The sequence below is a fragment of the Ptiloglossa arizonensis genome, chromosome 10 (genome assembly GCF_051014685.1).
Source record: "Ptiloglossa arizonensis isolate GNS036 chromosome 10, iyPtiAriz1_principal, whole genome shotgun sequence".
NCBI lineage: Eukaryota > Metazoa > Arthropoda > Insecta > Hymenoptera > Colletidae > Ptiloglossa > Ptiloglossa arizonensis.
In genome coordinates, this window is record NC_135057.1 from 16,629,299 (window position 1) to 16,652,383 (window position 23,085).

Below are 23,085 nucleotides of genomic sequence, written 5' to 3' on the forward strand. Positions count from 1 at the left end.
CGTATCCATCTCGCACGCACCATTGACCACGAATGCACGTCCGATAGGGCGCGCAGCCCGCGCGGACCTCCTCAAAAATCAAGTTATCTCTATTCTCCGCGCATCGTGGGGTTTCAAATAAAACGCCGCGCCACGGGCTAGCTCCGTGGGGGTGCCCCGCACTGTCTTTTCCGTCTCGGCCAGCCAGCCGAGTATGTCGCACAAATTTATTGGAAATATCCAACGCGAGATTACCCCGGATTGTCGTTTTATTATCGGATTCGACGAGGCTAGAGAATTTATACGGGAAGTGGAGCGAGAGAGAGAGAGAGAGAGAAAGAGAGAGGTAATCCGTGATCCTCGTGTGCCTCCCCGTAGTTTAGATCGCTCTTATTTTAGATCGTTCAAGATGCAAGCTTCGATGTCGAAAATTCGGTCTTGTTTAAGGGTACAGACGAATCTAGGAAAAAAGAACGGTCGGGATGTTTGAGTTCACTCACGGTAAATCGAGGGCACCAAATGCTGAGCCAGTTCATGTCCCGTATCCGCTTTCCGTCAGGCAGCTTCAGAAAGATGTCCGTATAGTTGTACGATTTCAGCCCCTGCGGTTCACTGCGCAGACAGCAATAGAAGAAAAAAAAGACATTGGAGAACCTCCGGATCTCTATTGTGTTCGTAACTGCTCTAATAATACCGCGTTTTTCCGTTGGCCAGTTTCACGAGCGACCACTTCGGCTCGTGGTGTCGCCGATTTTCGACAAACTGTCGCATCGATGGACGAACCGAAGCGAACTTTGGCAAACGGTGAACATTTTAAAGGAAAGTATAAAAGAATTCGTTTCTAGCGACATGCGAGACCGTTTAAACATTTTTAAATAAACAATGATCTCGAAGTGTTTCATTTACGCGAGCTAGGGTTTCGTATGCGGCAATGGTGAACGATTCGACGCGATCGGAGAGTGGTTACATCCGAGTAAACTAATTCGAAACTACCTTTAGGGGAAGAGTTGCTTCGATTAGAAAAAAATCGTTTAAAAAATGTACCTCGAGAGGAGGAAATCGGTCTCGGGCAATGTTTACGACTTTTCCACCGAATCTCGATGGAGAAGAGACAAGTAGTACCGGATCGAAACGTAATAAAGTGCTCGCGCGGATGAAATCCGAACGAGATCGGCGTATAATTCCCGTTTTATTAACTGTACCCCCGCGATCCATTCGCCCGGCCTTCCTCCTGTTTCCATCCTCCCGACTACCCCTTCATCGCGCACAACAAGCTCTTTGAGTTTCATTTCATCCCTTGGTTACGGTATGCCGCGTTCGTCCAACAGCCTCCCCCGCCATGAATTCCTTTTCTTTCGTTCCCCATCGTTTTCGGCGTTGGCGCCTCTAGCGCGTCAACCCTGACCGCATACGTAACCACTTTCCACGCTTTTCACCTTGGTTCTCGGTTGTTCGTGCGAGAACAGGTTCTCGATTCACTTCGAAAGATCGAAAGAAATTTTGGTGACTTTGTAGACGTCGTTACAGGAATATCGAACCGTCGAAATTCGACCGAGCTCGCGTTCGACACGGACCACCAACGATAGAACTTCGAGGTCGACTCGAAACAAGAGAAGGATCGGTCCTTACACGTCCTTTTTCCTTTCCGGATACGGGACCATGAAACCTTGCGGGTTGGGTATCGAATTGTTCCCGACCCAGAAGAACGCTTCCGGCTCCATACCATCGTAGCAGAATCCTTTTATGAATATTGTCGAGTCGTCCACAACGTACGCGTCGCCTTTAACTCCATGGGATACGTTTTGTAAGGTTCCGATTGGTTTGCCGTAGTAATTGGGTCCGTTTCTTGCTTGACCTGTAACAAAAGAACAATTCCACTTTTAAGAGTGTTCGAAGGCTAGATTTTCAACAATTTAGAAAAGTGAACGATAAAATTTCGATGGGAGGGAAATTGTCGGTGCGCGCGCGAGCGAAATCGACCCTAAACGTTCGAGACCGCGAAAAGACGCGGCGGCGGCGGCGGCGGCGGCGGTCGGGACTTCATTTGAGCCACGGTCGGTGGCTGTAAAGGGGGGAAGTACGGTTTCACCCTCGTGATATAGGTTGGACGCATCGCCGCCCCGATACAAAAGCGGTGCCAGACCAGTCCGTTGTGCCGCGATTTGCATGAATTTCATTTCATTTGCTCGACAGGCCCGTAAAGTCGGCCGGGCGAACGGATCGGAAGAGCCCGCCAGCAGTAAAGATCGGCAAACGTTTACGGAACCGTTCGGATTCGACCGCGGGTGTCGATCGAAGCCTCGAAAAGTTCCGCTTCGAGATTACCGGTTGCATTTAAGATTCTTCGCGATAAATAATCGACGACGCGGTCGCCGCCAGAGTGTTCGATAAATCTCCAAGAGGAATTTTGATAGCCGTTATGTATAGTTGTAGATAGTTTATTACGCGAGAGAAGCGATACTCTGTAAATCTTCTTATTTCGTGCGCAACGAATGCACGAATTTCCCTTCGAATCTCGTCGCGATCGGCTTAATGGCTCGATTGGAAATTTCGATTTAGGGCGTATGCACACATTCGTTCGTGTACAGATGTATACGGTATATTTTTAACAGTCGGGGGAACTCGCCTCCGCTCGCTCGCCGAGCACGGATTTACGCGAGGAAATAATAGAAAATTTTTTACTTTAAATAATAGAATTCGAGCCTGAAACAAAACGCCAACTATTTATTACCGATCGTCTATTTTGTAACGAATACTCGAAACCGGTAAAACTACTGCACGCGGGATGGCGCAGCGTTAAAAATAGCAAATCGACGAGATGGATTTTTCGAAAACTAAACCCTCGAAACATTTCGAGTCGCAATTAGCAACGATTCGACGTCGATACAATTTCAAATATCCAAAACGGATATTTCGAACGGAACGCATCGATCGTAATAATATATTCGCGATCCGTATTAAATAGCCAAGTTTTCGAATCGTATTGTATTTCCGTCGCTCTAAAGAGCAAAATAGCACGATCACGAGGAACGCGTATTACCACCGTGACACGCTCAAAGTCCGTTTCCAATTAATTTCCATTGAACGCCCGACTCGGTTCCCGTGATTTTTGTTCCGCGCAAAACACCAGGATAATTAACACGTCGCTGATGTCGGTGTTCGGCCAAAACGCAGAGTCGAGGCTTTTAGTCCACCCTCGTCGTTCCCATTCACCCCGTTCGTTCGGCGGTTGTATTGGTGAACGAACCACGGTTCCGTTCTTCTCGAGTCGTCGTCGTCGTTGTCGTCGTCGTCGTCGTCGTCATCCGTGGCGTCGCTGGTCGCTACTCCCCATCGATATAGCAGGATATTACGGCGATGCGACAATGAACGTAGTGATCGCTATCTGGCCGGTATTGGGGATGTCGCCCCCTTCTGCGTGGTCGCACCAGCGCGCATTAAATCGGGCACCGAGCGATAGGAGAAAGAGAGAGAACCGAGCCACTGGCGTCACCGAAATCAGGGCCAGAGGGGGAGAGACAGTGCACCAAACGAAAAGAATCGAAAGGGTCGAGAAAGAGAAGGAAACTGGAGAGCGTTACAGGGACCACGCGGAACTGAGCGAAGAACAGAGAGGAGAATATCCACTGGTAAACACGCCTGCACCGACACGTACCGTTCTATGCGTGCCTGCGTGCCTGCGTGCGTACGTGCGTGCGTGCGCGCTACCACCTAAACTACCCCCGACTGGTGCTTAAACTGCCTCCCCTTTTATTATGGGCCGCGACGGTTATTGGATTGTACCGTGCTATTTGTTGGCTGCCACACTAATGGATCCATAATCACCGGGACGAATTAACGCAACGCGACGATGCCGACGGGGTGCTGCTTTAAAGCCGTCCCAGCACCGCGACGATTTCTTCGCCGATCGAGAACCGAGCTCGATAGTTCCCGAACGTATCGTTGCTACCGCAACGTTCCTAGACGTAACAATATCGATATTGTACGCTCGACGATTAACATTTTTGCATCGACGAATGGATCCTCTCCTTTCGTACATCGTAAACTCGCATCGCGTTTGTACATACTCGTCGAATTTCGACCGGTAGCCAGGAATCGGTGCCCGCGTACACGCGTCGTTGCTCGTCGCGGAATAGTGTGACGGGCGGGCGTCTTAGCGAGGGACCAGATCCACGTATATCCTGAGAGGTTCGTCTGAAAGCAGGATATGATCCCGAAGTGGTAAGGGGAGTTCGGTCAACATTTGAGTCGAGCAAACATCGCCCAGCCGCGTTTCTTCCCTTCGTCCCCCGCTATCCGTGGCCGTCGATGAGACTCCGAATCGCGCGTACCGTCCTTCGAATAGAGTCCCCCGGCACACGTTGGTCTTAGGCGGGCTTCCATGGGCCACTGCGGGGAATACCTTAGCCCCCGGGCATCCTGGCACAAAGCATATTGCATGTGCTCCGAACACACAATCGCACCGGGAACCAGGGAGCGTCGGGCTTCGTTACCTTCTGGCATCGATGGTCTTTGCTCTTTCGATCGGATTCAACGGATCTCCTCGTCTGCCCCCGGGCACCCGTTTAATGAGGATAGTCGTGAAAAATTCACTCGTTATCTGGTCGCGGCGTGAAACGATACCGTTCGAGAGCACCGACGCAACGCGACTCGAACCGAGACGGACGACAAAAACGGGAATACCGATGAAATTAAAGAATTACGCTTTCTCTTGCACTTTTTGTCGGAGAAATTTATGCCGAGATTCCCTGCAAGGGAACCTTCGCCAAAGTGTTTTTCGATACCCGAAGAATTCGATTCCGTTCGCGTTTACCTCGAATTATTCGAAAATCTATTCCCACCTTTTTCTCTCGGTACGGATTTTTGGATAGCTCTCTTTTATCGTAACTGTAACGATATTTTTAAATCTTGGGATTTATCTCTCGAAGTTTTGTTCCCTAGACATTTTCCCCCAGATATTTTAAAATCTTGGGATCCGTATCCTGTATTTTTTGTTCCCTGGACCACGATCGCGAACGTTTGGGAACCTTTGTAATCTATACATCAGACCGGGCGACCATTTCAAGTTCCTTTTACGCTCCAAGTTCCAGCGAATTAATTAGAAGCAAACGTTTCTTCGTTGCGGCGAGAGCTCGATGATTTTATGGCTTCCCTCGCTTTTACGTACCTCCTCGGGTGGACATTTAACGAGAAAAGTCTCGGAAAATTCTCTTGTTACTTTGCTCTTAAAGAAGGTGCCCCGTGTTTTCCCGCGACTCGTGTTCTCCGCTCGATTCCAAGTGGAAAGATCGTGTCCCCCGTCCGTCCGTCCGTCCCACCGTATACATTCGGGATCGCAAATTACACGATGTTGATCGAAAAATCGCGAATTTTCAGCTCCTCCGTATTTTCTGGTCGAGCGACTGGAAAAAACGCCGTCTATTGTCCCGACGCTTCTTTTGTAAAAGTGTACCGGTCTTTGTAAGAATCCCGAGAGCTAATTGGAGAATCAATTAGCAATGAATGCTTCTTTGTTGCATCACGAAATCGACGAGTTTTATATTCCCCCGTATTATACAGGCGTTCGAACAGGAGAAAAACCGTAAGCTGATCCTGGCTCGTTTTTCACGTGCCGCGAGTAACGCGCACTGTGCGCGATAGAAACAAGATACCGCACACTGCATAATACTGTACAAGGTTCAGACGCAACGAGCTTGTATCTCCGGTACATTTTAATTGACATTTACCGTTTCTCGAGACGAAGATCCCATCGGCGCGATTTATGCAATCGTTAACTTTTACATATCTTATCCAACACGGGCGGTTAGTTCCGTCTCTTACGTAACGGGTAAATCGTTTCTAAAATAATTTATCACACTGCGACGAATTGTAATTCGAACTTCCCGTTATCGCTTCGAACTCCGACAACGTATTCAAATTCCACTTTTTATTATCATCGTTATCGCGTATTTAGCGCGTTGCCGTGTTAAGTGAAACCGCTCGCGCCAATTTCGTAACGCTCTCCTCGCTTCGTGGGACCGATTTAACCTGCAGCGATAAAAATGAACACGATTCGATTTTACACGCGAGCCAGCGAGCCGTTTCCTACAAGATCGGTACGTGACCAACTAGTCCTACGAACGCGTGCACTTTCACTTTCGTCTCACCGGACTGGTCTCGTTGAACAACGACAAACGAGACACCGTGAGATCGTCGAAACATACGCAAACCGATGCAACTGTTCGATCGCAATGGGAACGCATCGATGCAAGGGTGGCTGGAGGCTGCGTTGAAATTTTTACGTACAGAGTGACTACGAGATTGGGTCTGGTTCTCGAAGAATCGCGAAGAACAGTAACGGGGCGTGCCGAAGATTACAACGTAATGTGCACACGATTCCCGGACGCGTCGATGGTTCCGTTTAATCAAGGGTGAAGGACAATTTTATCGGACACGCGTTAGAACAGAAGTGGCGGCGCAAGTTTTCGAGGAAGCTCGACGGGTTCTATTGTCCTCGAGAGGAGAAAGTGGCGCGAAGGAAGGCTGAGAAGGTGGCTGGAGGAGCCGGTGACTTAAGACGTTAACGAGACTAACCGGATTCATCGCGAACGGAGGGGTGAATCTTGGCGAGAAGGGTGAAGAAAGGAGAGCGCGCCGGGCGGCACTGATTTTAATCAAGATATGGCCTGGCAGCAGCCAACGCCGGATCAAGTGAGCCAGGGCTTATCGATTTTCTAAGTGCTCCCGACCGAGAGCGTCGCTGCGACACTAGCGAGAACTCGAAAGTAACGAAACTAGGAGAACCGAGAGCCGTATTCGAGACGAGACGCTCGGATGTCCGAGGATCCTAGAGAATATTCAATTGCCTCGCCTAGCGCCGACAATTGCCCGTCGTTCGATTATTCAGCGAGCTACACAATTATCCAGAAACGTACAAGTATTCGCGGCATTGAGTCCCGTTGGCCGAAACACCGTGGACCTTAACGTTTCTTCGACGCGTTTAAGAACGAATCGAATACCGAATCGATCTCGAGAAAGATTTGTCCTGCATTCGTACCCGAGGAGACCAGAAATCGACCGAACGGGTTTCTTCCTTGAAATAGAAACGGTCGATTACGCAACCAATCTTGGTTCCGTTTCGATCGATATTTTTAATTGTATGGTAAATTAACGTTCCAAGTATTTATCATTCGACACGAACGTTCCGTTTCGGCGAGCGAATCTCCTCGGCCGGTTGAGTTTTTTCGAAAGAGCGTACCCTTCTAATACGTATATTCAATCGTCGCGCATCGGTTAATCCGGATAATTGTCGTAGACAAGGCAATCTCTTAATCGATCGAGCCAGACAGCCTCTGTCCATCTTTCGAGAAGAATACGAATGATATTTTTTTCGTCGTTTGCCCGTTAAGAGATTAAAGCCAAGGGGTCGGTCGCTTCGTTTTAGATCCATTATACTCTCGGGAGAGGGGACGACTACGGGAGACCAAAGAGAGAGAAATACGGATAGGGTGGCAGGTGGAGAGGGGGAGCAGGTGAACCAAGACGCGTACTCGAGAAGAAGAAACAGAGCAAGTTGGAAAACGTGAGAGAGAACAGGTGAGATCTCTCGATCGAAGCGAAAAGATCGAGCGACGGGAGAGAGATACAAAACTGCGTAAAACGTAAACAAACGGAGAGACAGATACGTCCGCGTAGAAAGAGTACGGAGAATGGGACAGGTGGACCAAAAAGAGGAGGGTAAACGGTGAGAGAGATCTCACCGCTGTAACCAAAAGGAGAACAGAAAGGGTGAGAAGAAGAGGCAGATATAAAAACAGAAGAGAGAGGAGAGGGGGCGAAAAAAGAGGAGGAAAAACAGAGACGAAGGAAGGCCCGAAGAGAAAAGGAGCGATGGGAGAGGGCATGCTGAGCTTGCAGAAAGGGTGGCTGGTGATGCGTACCGTAGCTACCTCGCCAAATGCATTAAGACCACCCTCCACCCCACCTCTGGCAATATCGAACTGACTCCGCGACTCGTTCCTAGCAGTGCAGGATACATCGCGTTTCTCGCGCCTCGTTTGCAACGGGTGGAGCGGACTCGAGGCACTTTTACGCTTCTCGATACAAGCGTTCGCGTCGCACGAGTGGTAGAAACATCGCGACATCATCCAGCACGGTTAAGTTTCCATCCGAGATGTCGTAAAAAAAGAAAAAGAAACGCGATTCCGAGCAAATAAAACTCACGCCAGGACGGTCTCCGCGACTCGAGGTGCTCTACGATCGCGACATCGTTGACGTACGAAATAAAGGCGCGACTCAAGGGGGTTTCTTTAACGAAGCGTCCTTTCGCTTTCTTTTATACAGCGGCCGCAGCCTACGAAAGCAAAGATTAGAAATCGAACGGTCTTGTCGAAAATTAGTCGGTACGTTTACAGTTCTTTGCGCGTAGTAACGACGAAACGCGTTTATCTTCGATCAACGTACTGCTCGTTAAAAGCTGGCTCAGGATAATGGAAACTTGGTAGGGAGCACAATCTTTTAGATACCATCGAAATCGGGCTTTTAAGTCTCCATCGTACAGGGGACACAGGGAACGACGAACAGGTAACCCGATAACTGTTCCGTTTATCTACACATGGACGTACCGAGTTGCTCGAAGAATATCCAAACACGGTGCAATCGTTTTTCCCACGCGAGGCAACATTCGTCGGTGCAATCGATCGATAACAAAGGTTCACCGGATCGAATTCTTAATTGAGCGGCGATATTAGGCAGCATGACTTTCTAGCTTCTGGCAGCGTTTTAATGCTCGCGCGTGACAAATGTTCCAGAGCAATACCATTATCGTTCAGAAGCGGCGATGACCGTGTCATCGCCCGGAACACGATTCACGATCGGCTCCCTTCCCTTTTCGACGCTACAGCGCCCACGAAATTCGCGATACGACATATAGGGCTGTTCGAAACGGGATGAACATACATACTTACGTACATACATGCACGCATAGCTAGCACCTCATTCCAATCGATATGCGACGACACCCCCATGGGGAGACATTCATATCGCAGTGGAACTCAAACACGGATCCAGAGACACGCCACTGTAATATCGTCCCCTTCGACCACCCTGATCGCTATTCCACCGATATCGGAACGTTTGACTGCCAATTTCGACCACGAGTGCAACCGCTTCCTTATTTAGATGCTCCGTGCGAGAATGCTCGTCGTTACTCTCGCTGGAGTAATTTTGATTTCACTTTCGTTCGTAGATTCCCGAGGCAAAAGAATAAAGGAACGATCGTGTCGCATTTGCGGATTGATTCGGCTACAGCGTACGCGATTATTTTAGAACTTTGACGATTTTTTCTTTTTTCAAAATATGGTCGCGAGTAGACGATTCCCTACCAATTCTCTTTGCGTTCGTTCAAAGAATTTCACGCGACGCAGGCTGAAAAACTAGAATCACCCAGCGCACAATTAATGTACAAACGTGTAGCAGGAAACGAGGGACGACTGTAACAATGAGAAACGCGCGAGAACGGTCGATAATGGCATCGTGTCGGAGCACGTGTCACCGGCGTTCATCTAATAACGCATTATGCACCCTGAAGACGTGCGAATTATACTCGGATCCAATACTGTCGACAAGAGGAAGCCAATCGAGTAACTCGTTGCTGCAGTGTTAACGCCTCGCATCTGTTCTTCCTTGCTCGGTTTGGTAAGAGACGCAGAGTGTCGGGGAGCTTTCGTTTTCAATTTTCCAACGGGAGAAACGGGCTACGGTTAACCAACTGCTGATTTCAAATCCAACTGCTCGATCTTAGATACAATTTCCCTGTCGATGTCACGATGGACCACCCGTCTTCGTTCGACGCAGCGGAGCTTGATCCCTGGATACGAGACAACATCTTTCTCGAAGACGTTTGCCTCTGTCCGACGGTGGTTGTCGATCGATACCCTTGGAAATTGAAATCGAACATCGATAACGAGACGGACCGACGCGAGTAACCGAAAGACGCGAATAATGTGGCGCAAAGGTGCATACGCGCGCCGGCGCGTTCATAGATTTCTACAGGCAATACCGTTCCATTAGTTAAATTGTTTCCCTGATACGTCCGTGCTCTTTGACTCTGGCTTTCATTTCACTTTACCGCTGGATAGGCGGACCTGCGATACGATTCCAGGTTATCCTCTCCCCGAGGAGTCGATAAGAAAATGCACGAAAGAAGAAAGGGATCCGTGGGGAGAGCGGTGATCATTTGATTGCGGATAGATTAAGGTATAGGGGTTGTAGCCTCTGACAATGCAAACCGAACGTTTTGTATTGGTTTCGAGTGAATACACGATACCGATCCGACGATAGAATTGGACTTTTTGTGCTCGACGAGGAGGGAGCCGACTCGACGTAGAAACGGTAGAAAGGAACGAAGCCGGGAACGGAACTACGAAATCTTACTTTCCAAATCTTCTAATCTTCTTCTTAAACCGCACCGATGTATCGACGCGCCGAATATCGGAGCATCGCCAAAAGATTGCAGTCTGGAATAGTTTCCGAACATGGACCGTACAAAGTAACACGGTGCACCGATTTATTTATCAGCCGGTGGAGAAGGAAACATCTGCGAACGTTTTCTCAAATTGTTTCCCAACGCTCGACGAATTAACATCGTTCGTCTTTCATCGCCCAACCGATCGCAAGTAAACTGTTTATCGATTAAAGAATCGTCCGATCGAGAAGTCCTTTCGGTTCACCCCGAATCGGTCGTTTACACCTATTAACGGTAAACCACGAACTTCGGGGTGGCCGGGGTCTACTCATCGTTCGAACCACTGTATACGCTCCACTGGGAATCACACATCTGGCGAGCAAGCAACAAGTACACGCATTAAATGTACACCCGTTACCAACTCCAATTACTCCGAGTACCTTGTCTCTGCGTGCGCACCTGCACTCACGATCCTCTATCTTTGATCGCACAGTTGACTCTGAACACATTTCGAGTTTCAATTCCAGTGAAATTTCGATACTATAGGTATTCCCATTAGCCACGGATATAGACACATGCCCTCGTAACGGACATTGATATCGTTCGATAAAAAATAAAAATCTTGACAATACCCGTCAATGGACAGATAGGAATTCGTACTGTCTCCCGTTGCGGACTATGAATCGTTGAGAATATAACGTTCAACTCGCACAGAGTTTCGCGGACACTTCTAGTTCGACATTGCGTCGAATTACGTCATCTGTTAAAGGTCCTTTATTTTAGCATATAATTTAAATCACGGACGAGACATCGTTGCGAATTTGCGAATTCTACGTTAACGAGTACGAGATGCCTCGGTTTACTCGTTCGATTCGTATCGAGGTGTGACGAATGCACGATCAAGAATAACGAACGTAATTGTTCCAGATTAGGCTCGAGACAAAGAACCTCGAATATGAACAACTTTGTAATCGAATAAGCCACTGGACGAAGAAGAACGTGCAGAATATTAAATAACAGTGTTTGTACGATCAGTTTCGCAACTTTTCGCGCAAATAATTGTCTATGAATAATAACGTTAACGCTGGATCGTAGAGAATAATACGTAGAAGGGTTGAAATTTTGAAAACGTATAGGAATAGTAGTAAGTACAAGGTTGATTGAGAGTGTCCGGCTGACCTATTCCACTTCCATAGTAGCGTTTGGATGGTGGGGTGTTCTCTAGTACGCGACGCGGTGAAAACACCGCTGGCTGAGTGCTCAAACGTGCCCCACCACCGACAAGCGTCGCAGTGGGGACGCCGCCGCCGCCACCACCACCGCCACCGCCGCCGCCGCCGCCGCCGCCGCCGTCGACTGAACGCTTCGACGACGACCCACCCCTCTGTCGTGCGTTGGCGGTGGGGGCTAGTTAAGATCCGGGGTGCACGAAGCTCCGAAGCTCAATCTCGTTTAGACGCTCGACCGGTGGGGTTCATTTTGTTTCACTCCTGCTTTCGCTACGGTCTTAAAGTTGTCCGATTTCCTTTATGCCTTCTCGATACATCGTATTTATTCAAATCCGATTAGAAGTTTCGACCATCTTACTTTTTCATTCGATATTCCAATACTTCGTACAATAGACGCACAGAAAAAGAAGACGACGCAAATAACTAATGATCGTTTGCTTCCTTGCACGTAGACTCGTACTGCACGAAATACAACGAGCCACGGAATATTTATTATCCATCGTTTAAAATATTTTACGAGTTTCTACACCGGTGCCCTGCGCGCAACATTTACGACAATCTAGAATAACAATTTATCGTATCGGACGGATTTCAAGTTGCGCAATAATCTCCTGCTGGAAGAAAGAAAGAATACGCGATGCCCCTGATATGCATCGAACGCACACCGGTGCAGCGAATTTCTCACTCGTCGTCGGTGTATGCACTCGCCGCTATGCATATGGGAGCCTGGTCCGTAGATGCGCACGCGCGCCACGAGTTTACATACTACACACGTGTTACTATAGATGTTACTACGGCGAGTACTCTGTAATCTGACACAGAGTACGGAGATTGAACCCGACTGAGCGGGATTCGTTGAACCGGAATTAATCCCACGGGAAAGCAAGATAACAAAAAGAGTGAAAAAATTGCTCGATTACTTTTGCAACGAATGGACGCTATAACCTCGCGATCGCGCGGATATCGTTGGAGAAATGTTTGCCGCGTTCACGGTTTCCAAGCTCGGAAGCTGCCGCGGTGTACGTCGCATCGAATCGTTCATCCACGAGTCGATGTATTGTATCCTCCTCTACTATTTCGTTGTACGTGCGTACATTTTTCGAATCGTGTCTTTTCACAAATGTTTTCGCAACCACCGATGGGAAATATCGCGTTATCGCGTTGAAAACGAAGCTCCGGTTGGGTCGATTAAACGGGACGCAAAGCCGAACGTGTTCGACAAGTATCGCGATCGAGTCCACCGGCTTATTTCTCCGCGGTGCGCTCTCAGGGTTGTGAAATAAGGTGAGCTCGAGAAAAACGTAGCTAAGAAATCTGTGGATTACACGAGATACGCGTGGCGTTACCGAGTCGACAAGTGTCCGGTAATCTGTAAGCTCGTGGATCGGATACAATTGAACCGGACTGCTGACCCGGAAGTAATCTCTGCAAAGAAGGTAAAAAAACGTAGGTTTGCTACTTGTACAGGAGATACTCGTAACCGTGCCACGAAGCATTACCGCCCCCTATACAGACCTACGCTCGAGAGACCTTATGGGTTATTTCAGATAGACCTACCATGAGGGTATTGTCCGATTCGAGATTCGTCGAGTGCCGATCGAGCACTCGAACGGTGCTTTATTGGAAGCTACATGTGCGCGTTCCTCGCTCTCTCTCTCTTCTGTCTCTATCTTCGCGTTCACGAGTGCACAATGTGTCCCGAAAGTTTCGCGCGATTTTTCAACTAGACTTCGTGGATAGTATTTTGCGCATCGAGTATCGCGAAAAATGTTTCGTCGACGATGGCTTGCACGGACACCGAGGGAAACTTGGCGACGAATGAAACGAGAAACGTGGAACATATTCTCGGCAACGCGCGCAAACAATATTTTTTCAACGTTCGTTTCGATACACTGGATAAATCCGAATTCGAGTATTTCCAACCGGAGTCGGCTCAGCCGAAATCGCAGCGAGTTCCCCCGGTGGAATTATTTCCTTTATAGCGGCCGGAGAGACACAGAGAGGGAGAAAATAGCGTCTCTAATCCCTTCCGCCGTTTAATCCTTTTCCTAGCGCCGAAGAAAAAGTATCATGCTCGGCAGAAGGTAGTGAATTTCGAAAAGCGCGGGTCGTTCGTTCGACTCGCGTTTTTACCCCACGGAAGCGTTTCTCCCCGGTTGCGCGCGGAGAAACGATAATCCAGATAAGCTGCTAAATGCTAGCAATTTGAGCGGCGGGGATCTCCAGAAACAATATTCCGTACTTGAAGCCGACTAATGCCGGCTAACAGCCCCGGGGAGCTTCCTTATACCGGGTGCTTCAACCAAATCGTCTCCGATGTAACCGCGCTCGGAACGGTCATTGAGATTCGTCTTGAATACACGAGGATTATTGGCTCGTCTCGCGCTCTCTGCTCAATTCCCTACGAAAACAACATTCGGGCGTTCGACTCTGCCATAATTCTTCCCGGTGGAATATCGATTTCCGTCCACGAGATACGCGATGCCGAGCCACGATGGAGATCGTTCGCTCGTTGCTTCAATTTTCAAAAACGTTCAATCTTTCTCGCCAGTCCCCTCTGGTACAGTAGACGTGAACGAGAGAGGAAACAACGACGGAAACATCGATACGTACAAATGGGAATAACAATAGCGGGGGGCGAAGAACAAGATAAGAAACACAGAGACGAAAACGTGTACAGGGGAGGTAGGAGAACGAGAACGGAGAGAGACGGAAAGAAGAGTCGGTAACGTGGAGTGAAAGTCCTCGAATAAAAACCAGGCCAGGGCTTCGTATCTCGCCGAGAACACACCAGAGCCATTATGCAATTACGGCGACGCATTTACTGCCGTCTTTTCAGCGGTGGCTCGGTCCGCCGAGCCACGTCCTCGTTTCCCTTAGCAATTTACCGCCTAAATCGCTCAAAGTTTTGAAATTACCGTAACCGCCACCGCCGATACGTGGACGTTATTCCTCGAGGACCGACGACAGGTCGTTGATACGACGAGCACCACGAGCGTTACTCGTCATCCGTGTCCACTTTTCCCGACGCGAATATTACTCCGAAAACTCGTGCCGTTTCGCGATAAAAATACCTAGTACGCAGCTACGGGGTACGATTGAACCGTACATTCATTTTAGGCATCTACCCGCCAACTACGATTTCATTTTCGACAAATCGAGTGTCCATTCTTTCGTTCGCGCGCACGTATACTCAAGGAACGCGCGGAGAACTCGAACGTTCTCGTCTCCGAAAACGAGCCAAGAATTTACAAAGTTTACAGCAATAGGTATTCGAACGTTGGTTATGGATGGTCACGTGGAAGGTGTACTAGCGCGGAAACACGGAAATGCTTTCCGCGACGCAAAAGACTCGAATATTGAACCGCAAACACGTAAGTTTCGGCGATTCGCGACGAATATCATCCGCGTACGACTACGCGTTACGTAAGCGACAGACCGCGTTCAACGGAATAGCTCGCTCAATGTTTACTCGTATCTAAGACTATTGAGGAACAAATATACGCGCGTAAAATTTCGTTAACTCGAGGATGGTCAAAATTCGTTTTTATTCCCCCTCTTCCGTTAAAGCTTCTAAAACTTACTCGTTTCTATTGCGAATGCACTGTATCGATCCAAGTGACCAAAGCATGCTAAGAACCGATCACGAGAGATCTTTCGTTTGCTTGATGCAACCGGATAGTTTCGTGTCAGAACGGGCATGGATATACATACACACACACACACACACACACATATATCTGGACACACAGACTGAAAGTAGCTTATTAATCAAAATGACTTACTAAGGAGCGACGTGTTGTAAGCGAACAAAAGCAGTCCGGAAATGAGTCGCAGTGACGTCGTATCCATTTTTCGGTTCCGGCTTCCGTTGGCGCGAGTCCTCTTCTCTCCAGCTTACCGTTGTCGCGGAGGATGGCACATGTATACACACACGAACCACACGCGCGCACTTATGTTTGATCTGGAATTCGAAAGGAACACGGTTCAAGCCTCGGACCATCTTCCCGAATTTCCCCCTTTCGTGGCCCCGCCATTTCTTTATCTTTCAAGTGCTTCGAGCTGTCGCGATTGGAAAACCTTTGGTTTTTAGAAGGGACGCTGCTCGAACACCCTTTGGACCAATTCGACCGGAAATCACGAAACGAAACACCGTCTTTGTAAGAAAAATTCCCATCTCCGCGATTCGTGGCTTTCTTCTCCCACTTTCGATCAGATTATTTACTCGAACGCGTGGATTACGCAAAGGAAGGGTATTGTTAAAATTCTCTTCCGTATTATCCGGAATCGTTGTGGAAATTCCTATCGTCAACGCGAAATGGCAAAGCCGTGGATCGAACTACGCTATTAAATATTTTCTCGCCGGTATCGACCAACTATTTACGTTTCGTTAGAACCAACAAAAACGCGCAACGAACGGGGAAAGTACAAAATCAATATTTATTCGACGAGTAACGGATCGTGTGCGAACAACGAGGAAAAAAAACTAACCGGAGCGAGTCGATCGATCGAGGAAACTCTCCGTAGAAAACGAAACGGGAGACGAGCAACGATAGTGTCCCGACGAACGTGTTGCCTGTTGACCGAGACAACGTCGACTGATCTGACATTTGCCATCGGCGATCGGACGGTACACCTTTCCCATGCGGCCGACGACTTTGAAAACAAACCGTAACCTCTGCGCTACATCTACCATTCGCGAGTCACAGCCCTGCTTTCCCCGTCGAATCGAAACTACTTAACGAGCCGAACGAAAATACAATTCGAATCGGGAATTTTTTATCCGCAAAGAGAGAACGAGCAGACCTTTTCGTCGTAAAAATTGCAGAACTTTAAGGAACAAATTTTCTGCGAATCTTATCTTGTCGCGCAACGAATTCTCGCAATTATCATTACGTTACTCGCGGGGAGCGTAACTCTTCGAGCGTATCGGAACAATAATCGACGAAGACTCGTACGAACGCAATACATCGGCGGAAAAGCTAGATTGGATCGACGAAGCGAATAAGCACGCGTTACGTACGATCGCGTGTCGGCTAGCTGAAAACTTTAAGCATTTTCGCAACTATCCGACCGATGGAAAAACTCTCGAACGGATTATGGAAAACGGGGTCGTTAATTTACACCGGGTAACGCGTCGCGAAAGTTTCGCTGTTCGAATACGCTTTGCACGTATTATAGACTCGGTCTAGCGAAATAAACCGGATGAGAGAGTAAAACGCAACGCAATCTTAAAACAATTAAAATGCCATCGGTGCGATCGTGTCGGAGTTCGTTCACACGCTGCATCTTTAATTGCCACGTTCCGTTCGCCAGCGAAACCCAACGGAGAGATAATCGATCGACAGGAAGCAAAGTGTAAATTTATCGAAACGGTGTTCGTGCGGTGTTTGCGTATACGAGGGGTTGGCGCGACACATTTTTTTCGCATTATTACGGAACAGGTGCTCGATGGCTGCGTCTCTTGGCGCGGTAACGCTGAAAAAGTAGAAATGGAACGTGCTGGGTCGAACCGAACGCGCCATCTTTTACGAATATTAAACGTATATCGTCGAGGTCAAAGTTTAGAGAATGGAATGGTAGTTGTCGCTACGAGTAATCGTACCGAACAGCCGCGTACCGATAACAAAACCTTCGGAATCGATCGTTCGGTGAACTAAATTTCCTATGCTTTCGTCAGAGCGTTATTTTTACACCGCGTTTGCACAATCGTTGCGCGTTTCCTGTCGGATACCGTTGCAGCTATAATCTCTTCCTACCGCCCGAGAGCACACGAAAATCGACTGGGCATTTCCATATCGGTCGGAGGAACAATTTCAATCGATGCACAATTTTCGGTTCAGTCGGTCGAAAAGTAATACTTATTATTTCCGACGCTGTTCACCGGATACTTGGCGATATAGGAATTCGCTGCAATGCGGGTCGTTTACACCGGCGGTGTAATTCGAAATCGATCTTTTCGTCTCGAACCGAACACAACTCGCGTACGTGTACGCGAATTTAAAACGTTACTCGATCCGCTTCTTCGAACGGTACACGCGTTACCCTCTCTCGAACCGAACTGACGCGATTTACCGTTAGAAATAGTATTCCTGTTACGTCTTATTTACCTTGCACCTCCACGATTCCTCATTTCATCCCGCATTTTGTATCCTCGTCGCTCTCTCGATCATCCTTCCGATTATTCGAACTTCATCGCAGTAGTCACAAGTTAATTCGGCTGGTGAACCGGCACCGCGCGTCGCATCCCAGATGAGTTCGGTGGAAAGAAGAGAGGCACGCGTAACGAAACGGGAGTAATTCTATGAAGAATTTGTAGGCGCGAGTTGGCGCGAGCAACCGGGACAGAAGCTGGCGGTGCGGAGTATCCGCAGAGTCCGCGAGGAACGGGTGAACTGGATCCGTGAAATGTAAAACGAGGCGAGCACCCCGAAGGAAAATCAGCGAGGCGCGAGAGATCTTAGCGGATGCTCGTCGGCTCGCCTCCGCGTCGGACGCGCGATGGCGAGCGACCACCCGGTACGAAAGAAGAGGAACAACGAACGAGCCAGGCGTTAGACGAACACGCCAGGTAACCGAACACGGGAGGAACTGGCCACGAATTATCCGGTTCGAGTAAGGGCTAACCTGTTCAGCTACGCTGGGCGCAGCGCGGCGCGGCGCAGCGTAGCGTAGCGCGGCAGAGAGAGCAAGGAGAGCCGAGCCCGCGCTAAGCTGACTCGCTCGCTCGCACCGGGTGCGTGGACCGCGCGTTTTCGGACGTGGAAGGACTGACTGGGGGTTACGCACGTACCGTACACGGCTCCGGAACATGTATTGGCGGCCAGGGAAGCTCCACCTATCGCGCCCCAGAGTGGGAGGGCACAGGGACGACCTCGAGCTTGCGCCCTCGGCCGGCTCGAGGCTCCGAGCGCAACCCCTCCCTTGGCTTTTTCCCAACTTTCGAGCTTGCGGTGCACCCCCGCTACGGGAACCCCTCCTCCTCTGTCCCCTGGCCCTGCAAACACCCCCGGAACCTACCGCCCGACGTAGTCACCATTACCGACGCCGGTTCTGCACCCAATCTCACCCCACCCTGGATACCTGAAGAGCCCCTGCCTAACACGGCTACGGACGCTAGCTAGCGATGGGACCAATACCCTCGCGTCGACTTATCGATACCTCGGAGACTCGCCGATTGTTAACGGGCTTGCTACTCGGTACGCTCGATTGCTCGAAAAAATACCGAGGACACGATCCTTCCCAGATCGGGGAACGATTTACGACCCGGTCCTCCTGGAATCTAACCATCGATCGACGCCGGTCGATGAAATTTTCGACGAGAGCTCGTTCAATCTCGACGATATTGTTTCGGAACGCGATCGATGTGGACGCGATCTTTGCACTTTCGCCTACGCTTCGAGGGCGTTCTCCCACGCAATTTTCCGAATTCCGTAATCGCTGGGATAGTATTTCTCTGCCGTCTACTCTGGCAAACGCGGTAACCAAATGTCGCCCACTTGCGTTCTTCCGGATAGGTCAAGGTTCGCCGCGAGCACCGCTCGAAAGAGCTTGTTACGCGATTGAAAGGAAATTGCACACGGGGCAGATTTCCTTTATAAGTTAACAAAGGCCGCGTTAGCGTGCCACGTCGGTGAGAACGTTACCGTTCAATTCGAGCATCGTCGTCTAAGAAAAGACGGATCATCGGTTCGACGCCATCGCTAGGTAGACGTAGACGAAATTTCGTCCAGGACGAACGGACCGCAAGCACGTCGAGGATTTCGCCGGGGCACCAGGAACGGAGCTTGGACGGAAGGGGTAGGGTAGCCTTTTGTAGCTGCAACTGCAGCTCGTGCCTTCTTGTAACAAACCGCGGTTAGAGCGTTCACCGTTCGCTCTCTCCTTCCGACCCGTTTCGCGCCGATACGTTTCTCCCCGTTCACAACCTCCCTTGCCCCCCTCGTGTTTTGTGTTCTCAGCCAGCTCGTAGCCTTTAATGAATGTAATACGATTTCGTTGTCCTGGCAAAGAATTCGAAATCAGCTCAACGGCTTTATCCGTTTCTCTGGTCGCGTCGGTTTACGCGGAGAAGGACGAGCGAGGCGATGAAACGGTGAAAATGCCCGGAAAGGCAGAGCTAGAAATTCAGGAACAAAAAATAAAGGAACGAACAGCGACAAGGAATCGAGAAATAAAGGTCGAGTGGAAAATTGAGATAGAGGGAAATGATAATTGCTATCGGTCCGAAAGGAAAACGACGTTTATTCGTCGAGAGCCTCGAGCTTTTCGTTTGACGAAAAAAAAGGAAGAAAAGGAAAATGAAAAAAAGAAAAGGAAGAACCGGGAAGAGACAGATTATGGGCAGCGGAGAAAGGGACAAAGAGGGGATTATAATATAGAAATAATCCAGAAGGCAGACGAGAGACGGTTTAAAGAAAAGAAGAGGAAAGTTCGGGGTGTTGGTGTAGAGTGGCCGCGGAAGCTCCTCGCTCGAATGGGCGTGTCTGGTGCAGCTTTCGGAAAACGGTGATATAAGCAAGCTTCGGTGAGTCGGCCGATCCGCGTTGCTGAATGCTCGCGCACGCCAACCAGCGACCGATAGCCCTTTCGATCGCTTAATCGCCCTTCAAACGCACTCCACTGCAATTTTCGTTTCCGATAAAAATCTCGTCCCCGTTTTTTTCTCCGTGTGTGTCGAACCCGCGGATTTTCACTCTCGTTGATGGCGGGGGAAAAAAAGAACGACGAAACGTTGACGTCGCGTTACGGCGTTTCCATCGCGGTTCGATTCGTAGCGCGGATAAACCACGCGAGTCGCAAAGAACGCTCGAGGGGGGGTGTTCTTTCGATAACGGAACGATGTAAATAGATTACGAGAAACGGAACGGCATTTACAACCGCGGAACTCCGTTTAGCGTTCGAGCGCTCGATAAAATTTCAACTACCGCGTCTGGTTATCCAGACGTTCGAATACCCGAACGTAGGTTCGCTCTTAAATAATTGCACGCAACAACGATAAAATCGGCCGGGTAAATTACCAGTCGATCGACCGCCGTATCGATTTCCAAAGTCTCCGAAAATATTCGACCACAGAAAGGATAGTATCGTTTCGCGATCGTTACTGTCGCTTAAACGTTTCCCACCTGTGCGTTTCGCGCGGTACCACGATCAGCCACGCTGCAGCCAGCTTTCCCCGGTCGTTTACGCGAGCTTTAAGTATGTCCGGGACGCGACGACTCCCGTGCTCGTGGTGGATGAAATTGTTGCTTTTAACACGAGCTACCAACCGTTTCGCGCAACGATTTCTCTCCGTCCCGGAGGAACGCGTCGCAGCGGCTATCCGGAGCGACGGATCAATCGATGCCAATCTATGCACGGTAGATAGACCGTAGCGCGTCCCATTGATTAATTTTGTTAACGATCAGCCGCGGTAATTGGTTACGAGGAATCTAAGCAGTCGAAAGGATGGAACGGCAGCGGAAATCTGGTCGCATATCTTCGTCGACGATTTCACCGCGTTACCAATGTCCCGAATGGTCCACGGTTGCCCCCGATCCCCGCGATTCGCGAAAAACGAAACGTTATCGCGATACGATTCTTGTTTCCGGAAATATCGTTCGAGCTCGCTTCGAAGACCGTTCTTTTTTCGGTCGAATAACGCTCGGATCGTTGCGGACGAAATTTTTCGACCGATAATGCTTCTCGCCTCAAAAGGCACGATGAAACAATAACGCGTTCGAGCGGCCCGATCGAACGGAAACGAATATCGAGTGGCTGCTTCGTAAAATGATGACGTTGACAGGTTCGTTAAAATCGAGCGTGTCTCATCTGCTTTCAATCGCGCCACGATTTAATTAAACATATTCCGTTATTGAGCAACGACAGATAATAAGCGCGTAACAGAATTTCCGAAAGGATACGTCGATGCGTATTTTCGCGCGGTGCGTTTAACACCGTAGGTACCTATGTACCTATGTACCTCCGTGCGGACCAAGATCGATCGGCGGCGAGCGTCGCTCGCGATTTAATTATCGCGATACTCGCGAAAGTAGATTCTCCGTGTGTCGCGGATCGATCGTACCGTCGATGTCTCTCTCGACCGAAATCGTAAACCGTAACGAGCGTTTTCTCGACGACTCGCACGAATTCCTCCGAACGAAGGAGAAGAATTTACGAATCGTATCGCGGAAGTTCGAGAACGACGCGCGATCGAGAAGAAATACGGGCACGTCGGCACACATCGTCTCGAGACACGCGAGATTTGTCAACGATCCGGACGTTAAAACCGACGACAAAACGGCCAGTCTCGTTTCTCGCATTATTTTCGATTCGACCGATAGAAAGTGCGCGGCACGCGATTCGATTCTTAGGGGGACGATTCGAACGGTGGATCTTAGTCAGCTATGTGCACGTAACGCACGGTGGCACGCTGGAAATACGACGGTATTTCAACGAGAAATGAATTTCTCGCTCGACCGCGCAGAGTGTCTCGTAACGCGTGCCACTGTCCAAAGATTTTACGCGGAAAAACAAATCGAGAAGCGCCCCGTCGGTTTTTTCCTGGCCGGCCCGACTTTACGAGAAAATCGATTTCGAAGACACGCGATGCGCGCACTTCTCCAAAATTCCGTTCAACGCGTCGCGAAGATACGAGAGACTCGTGTCCCATCGATTACGAGTCGATCCCTTTTCACCGTAATAGACTATTTCCGAATTTGTTTACCGAAGGTCCAACCGAGTACAAAGAACAAGAAGAGAAATCGAATTCCGTCGAAACGAAGTTCTCTCGTTCGTTTGCATAATTTCGTTACGATGAAAAGCTGCTCACCGCCATCGGTGGCAAGTTTTGTGCGCGACCGATCGTCCATCCCCTTCTTCGCCGAAACACAGGAAATTCTCGCACGGCCGACTGTACGTCGATAAACCGGCAGATTCTCGATTCTCGCGAGCCGGTTATTCGGGGTTTCGTAAATTCGTTTCCGCCGAGAGGAAATCGCATCATCATCTCGTCGCTGTCCGTATCGGTTTCGCGCGGAAAAAAGTAATAACGTATCCAACCCCCAACCGGTCCCCCCTCTCCGCTGTTCCGTCGTCTATCTTTTTCCCTCGCTCCGAACGTGTTTCTCCAGGTGGTTCTCTCTCGAGCGACGGGAGGCGAGTTCGTTCGTGCGATCTAAGAAGGAACGAGGCTGAATTTCAAATTGCTCGTCCCTGTCGCGCGAGTCCTCTCAAGGATGCGCGTGCACGCTCGTGCAACCGGCCCCGACGGAATATTCCCCCGGTTAACGGTGAAACGGGTGCACCGTTTGCGAATCGTAAAGCGTACCACGGTTATAAAATAATCGTAAACGTCGATCGCGTTCGAATATTAAGCACCGGTACTTGTCGGGGACGGTACACCCACTTAGAGGTGCATCGTTCGTTGATCTGGTCGCAAGTAGAGGCTAATCG

At 49.4% G+C, this 23,085-nt stretch overlaps 1 protein-coding gene across 3 annotated transcripts in view; it reads right to left on the minus strand.

Moving 5' to 3' along the window:
• Positions 1 to 17,936, minus strand: part of LOC143152120 (protein Skeletor, isoforms B/C) — a 34,684-nt gene extending 16,748 nt beyond the window's left edge. For 2 of the 3 annotated variants that reach the window (XM_076321858.1, XM_076321856.1), the window contains exons 1-4: positions 16,144 to 16,220; positions 15,438 to 15,616; positions 1,609 to 1,834; positions 480 to 591 (exon numbers count right to left, since the gene is read on the minus strand). In XM_076321858.1, the coding sequence (XP_076177973.1) occupies positions 480 to 591; positions 1,609 to 1,834; positions 15,438 to 15,504 (405 nt within the window). In that variant the 5' untranslated portion in view covers positions 15,505 to 15,616; positions 16,144 to 16,220. Of the gene's footprint in view, positions 1 to 479; positions 592 to 1,608; positions 1,835 to 15,437; positions 15,617 to 16,143; positions 16,221 to 17,762 lie in introns of those variants that run through there. The other variant, XM_076321857.1, reaches the window with a different exon arrangement.
• Positions 17,937 to 23,085: the final 5,149 nt, after the last annotated feature.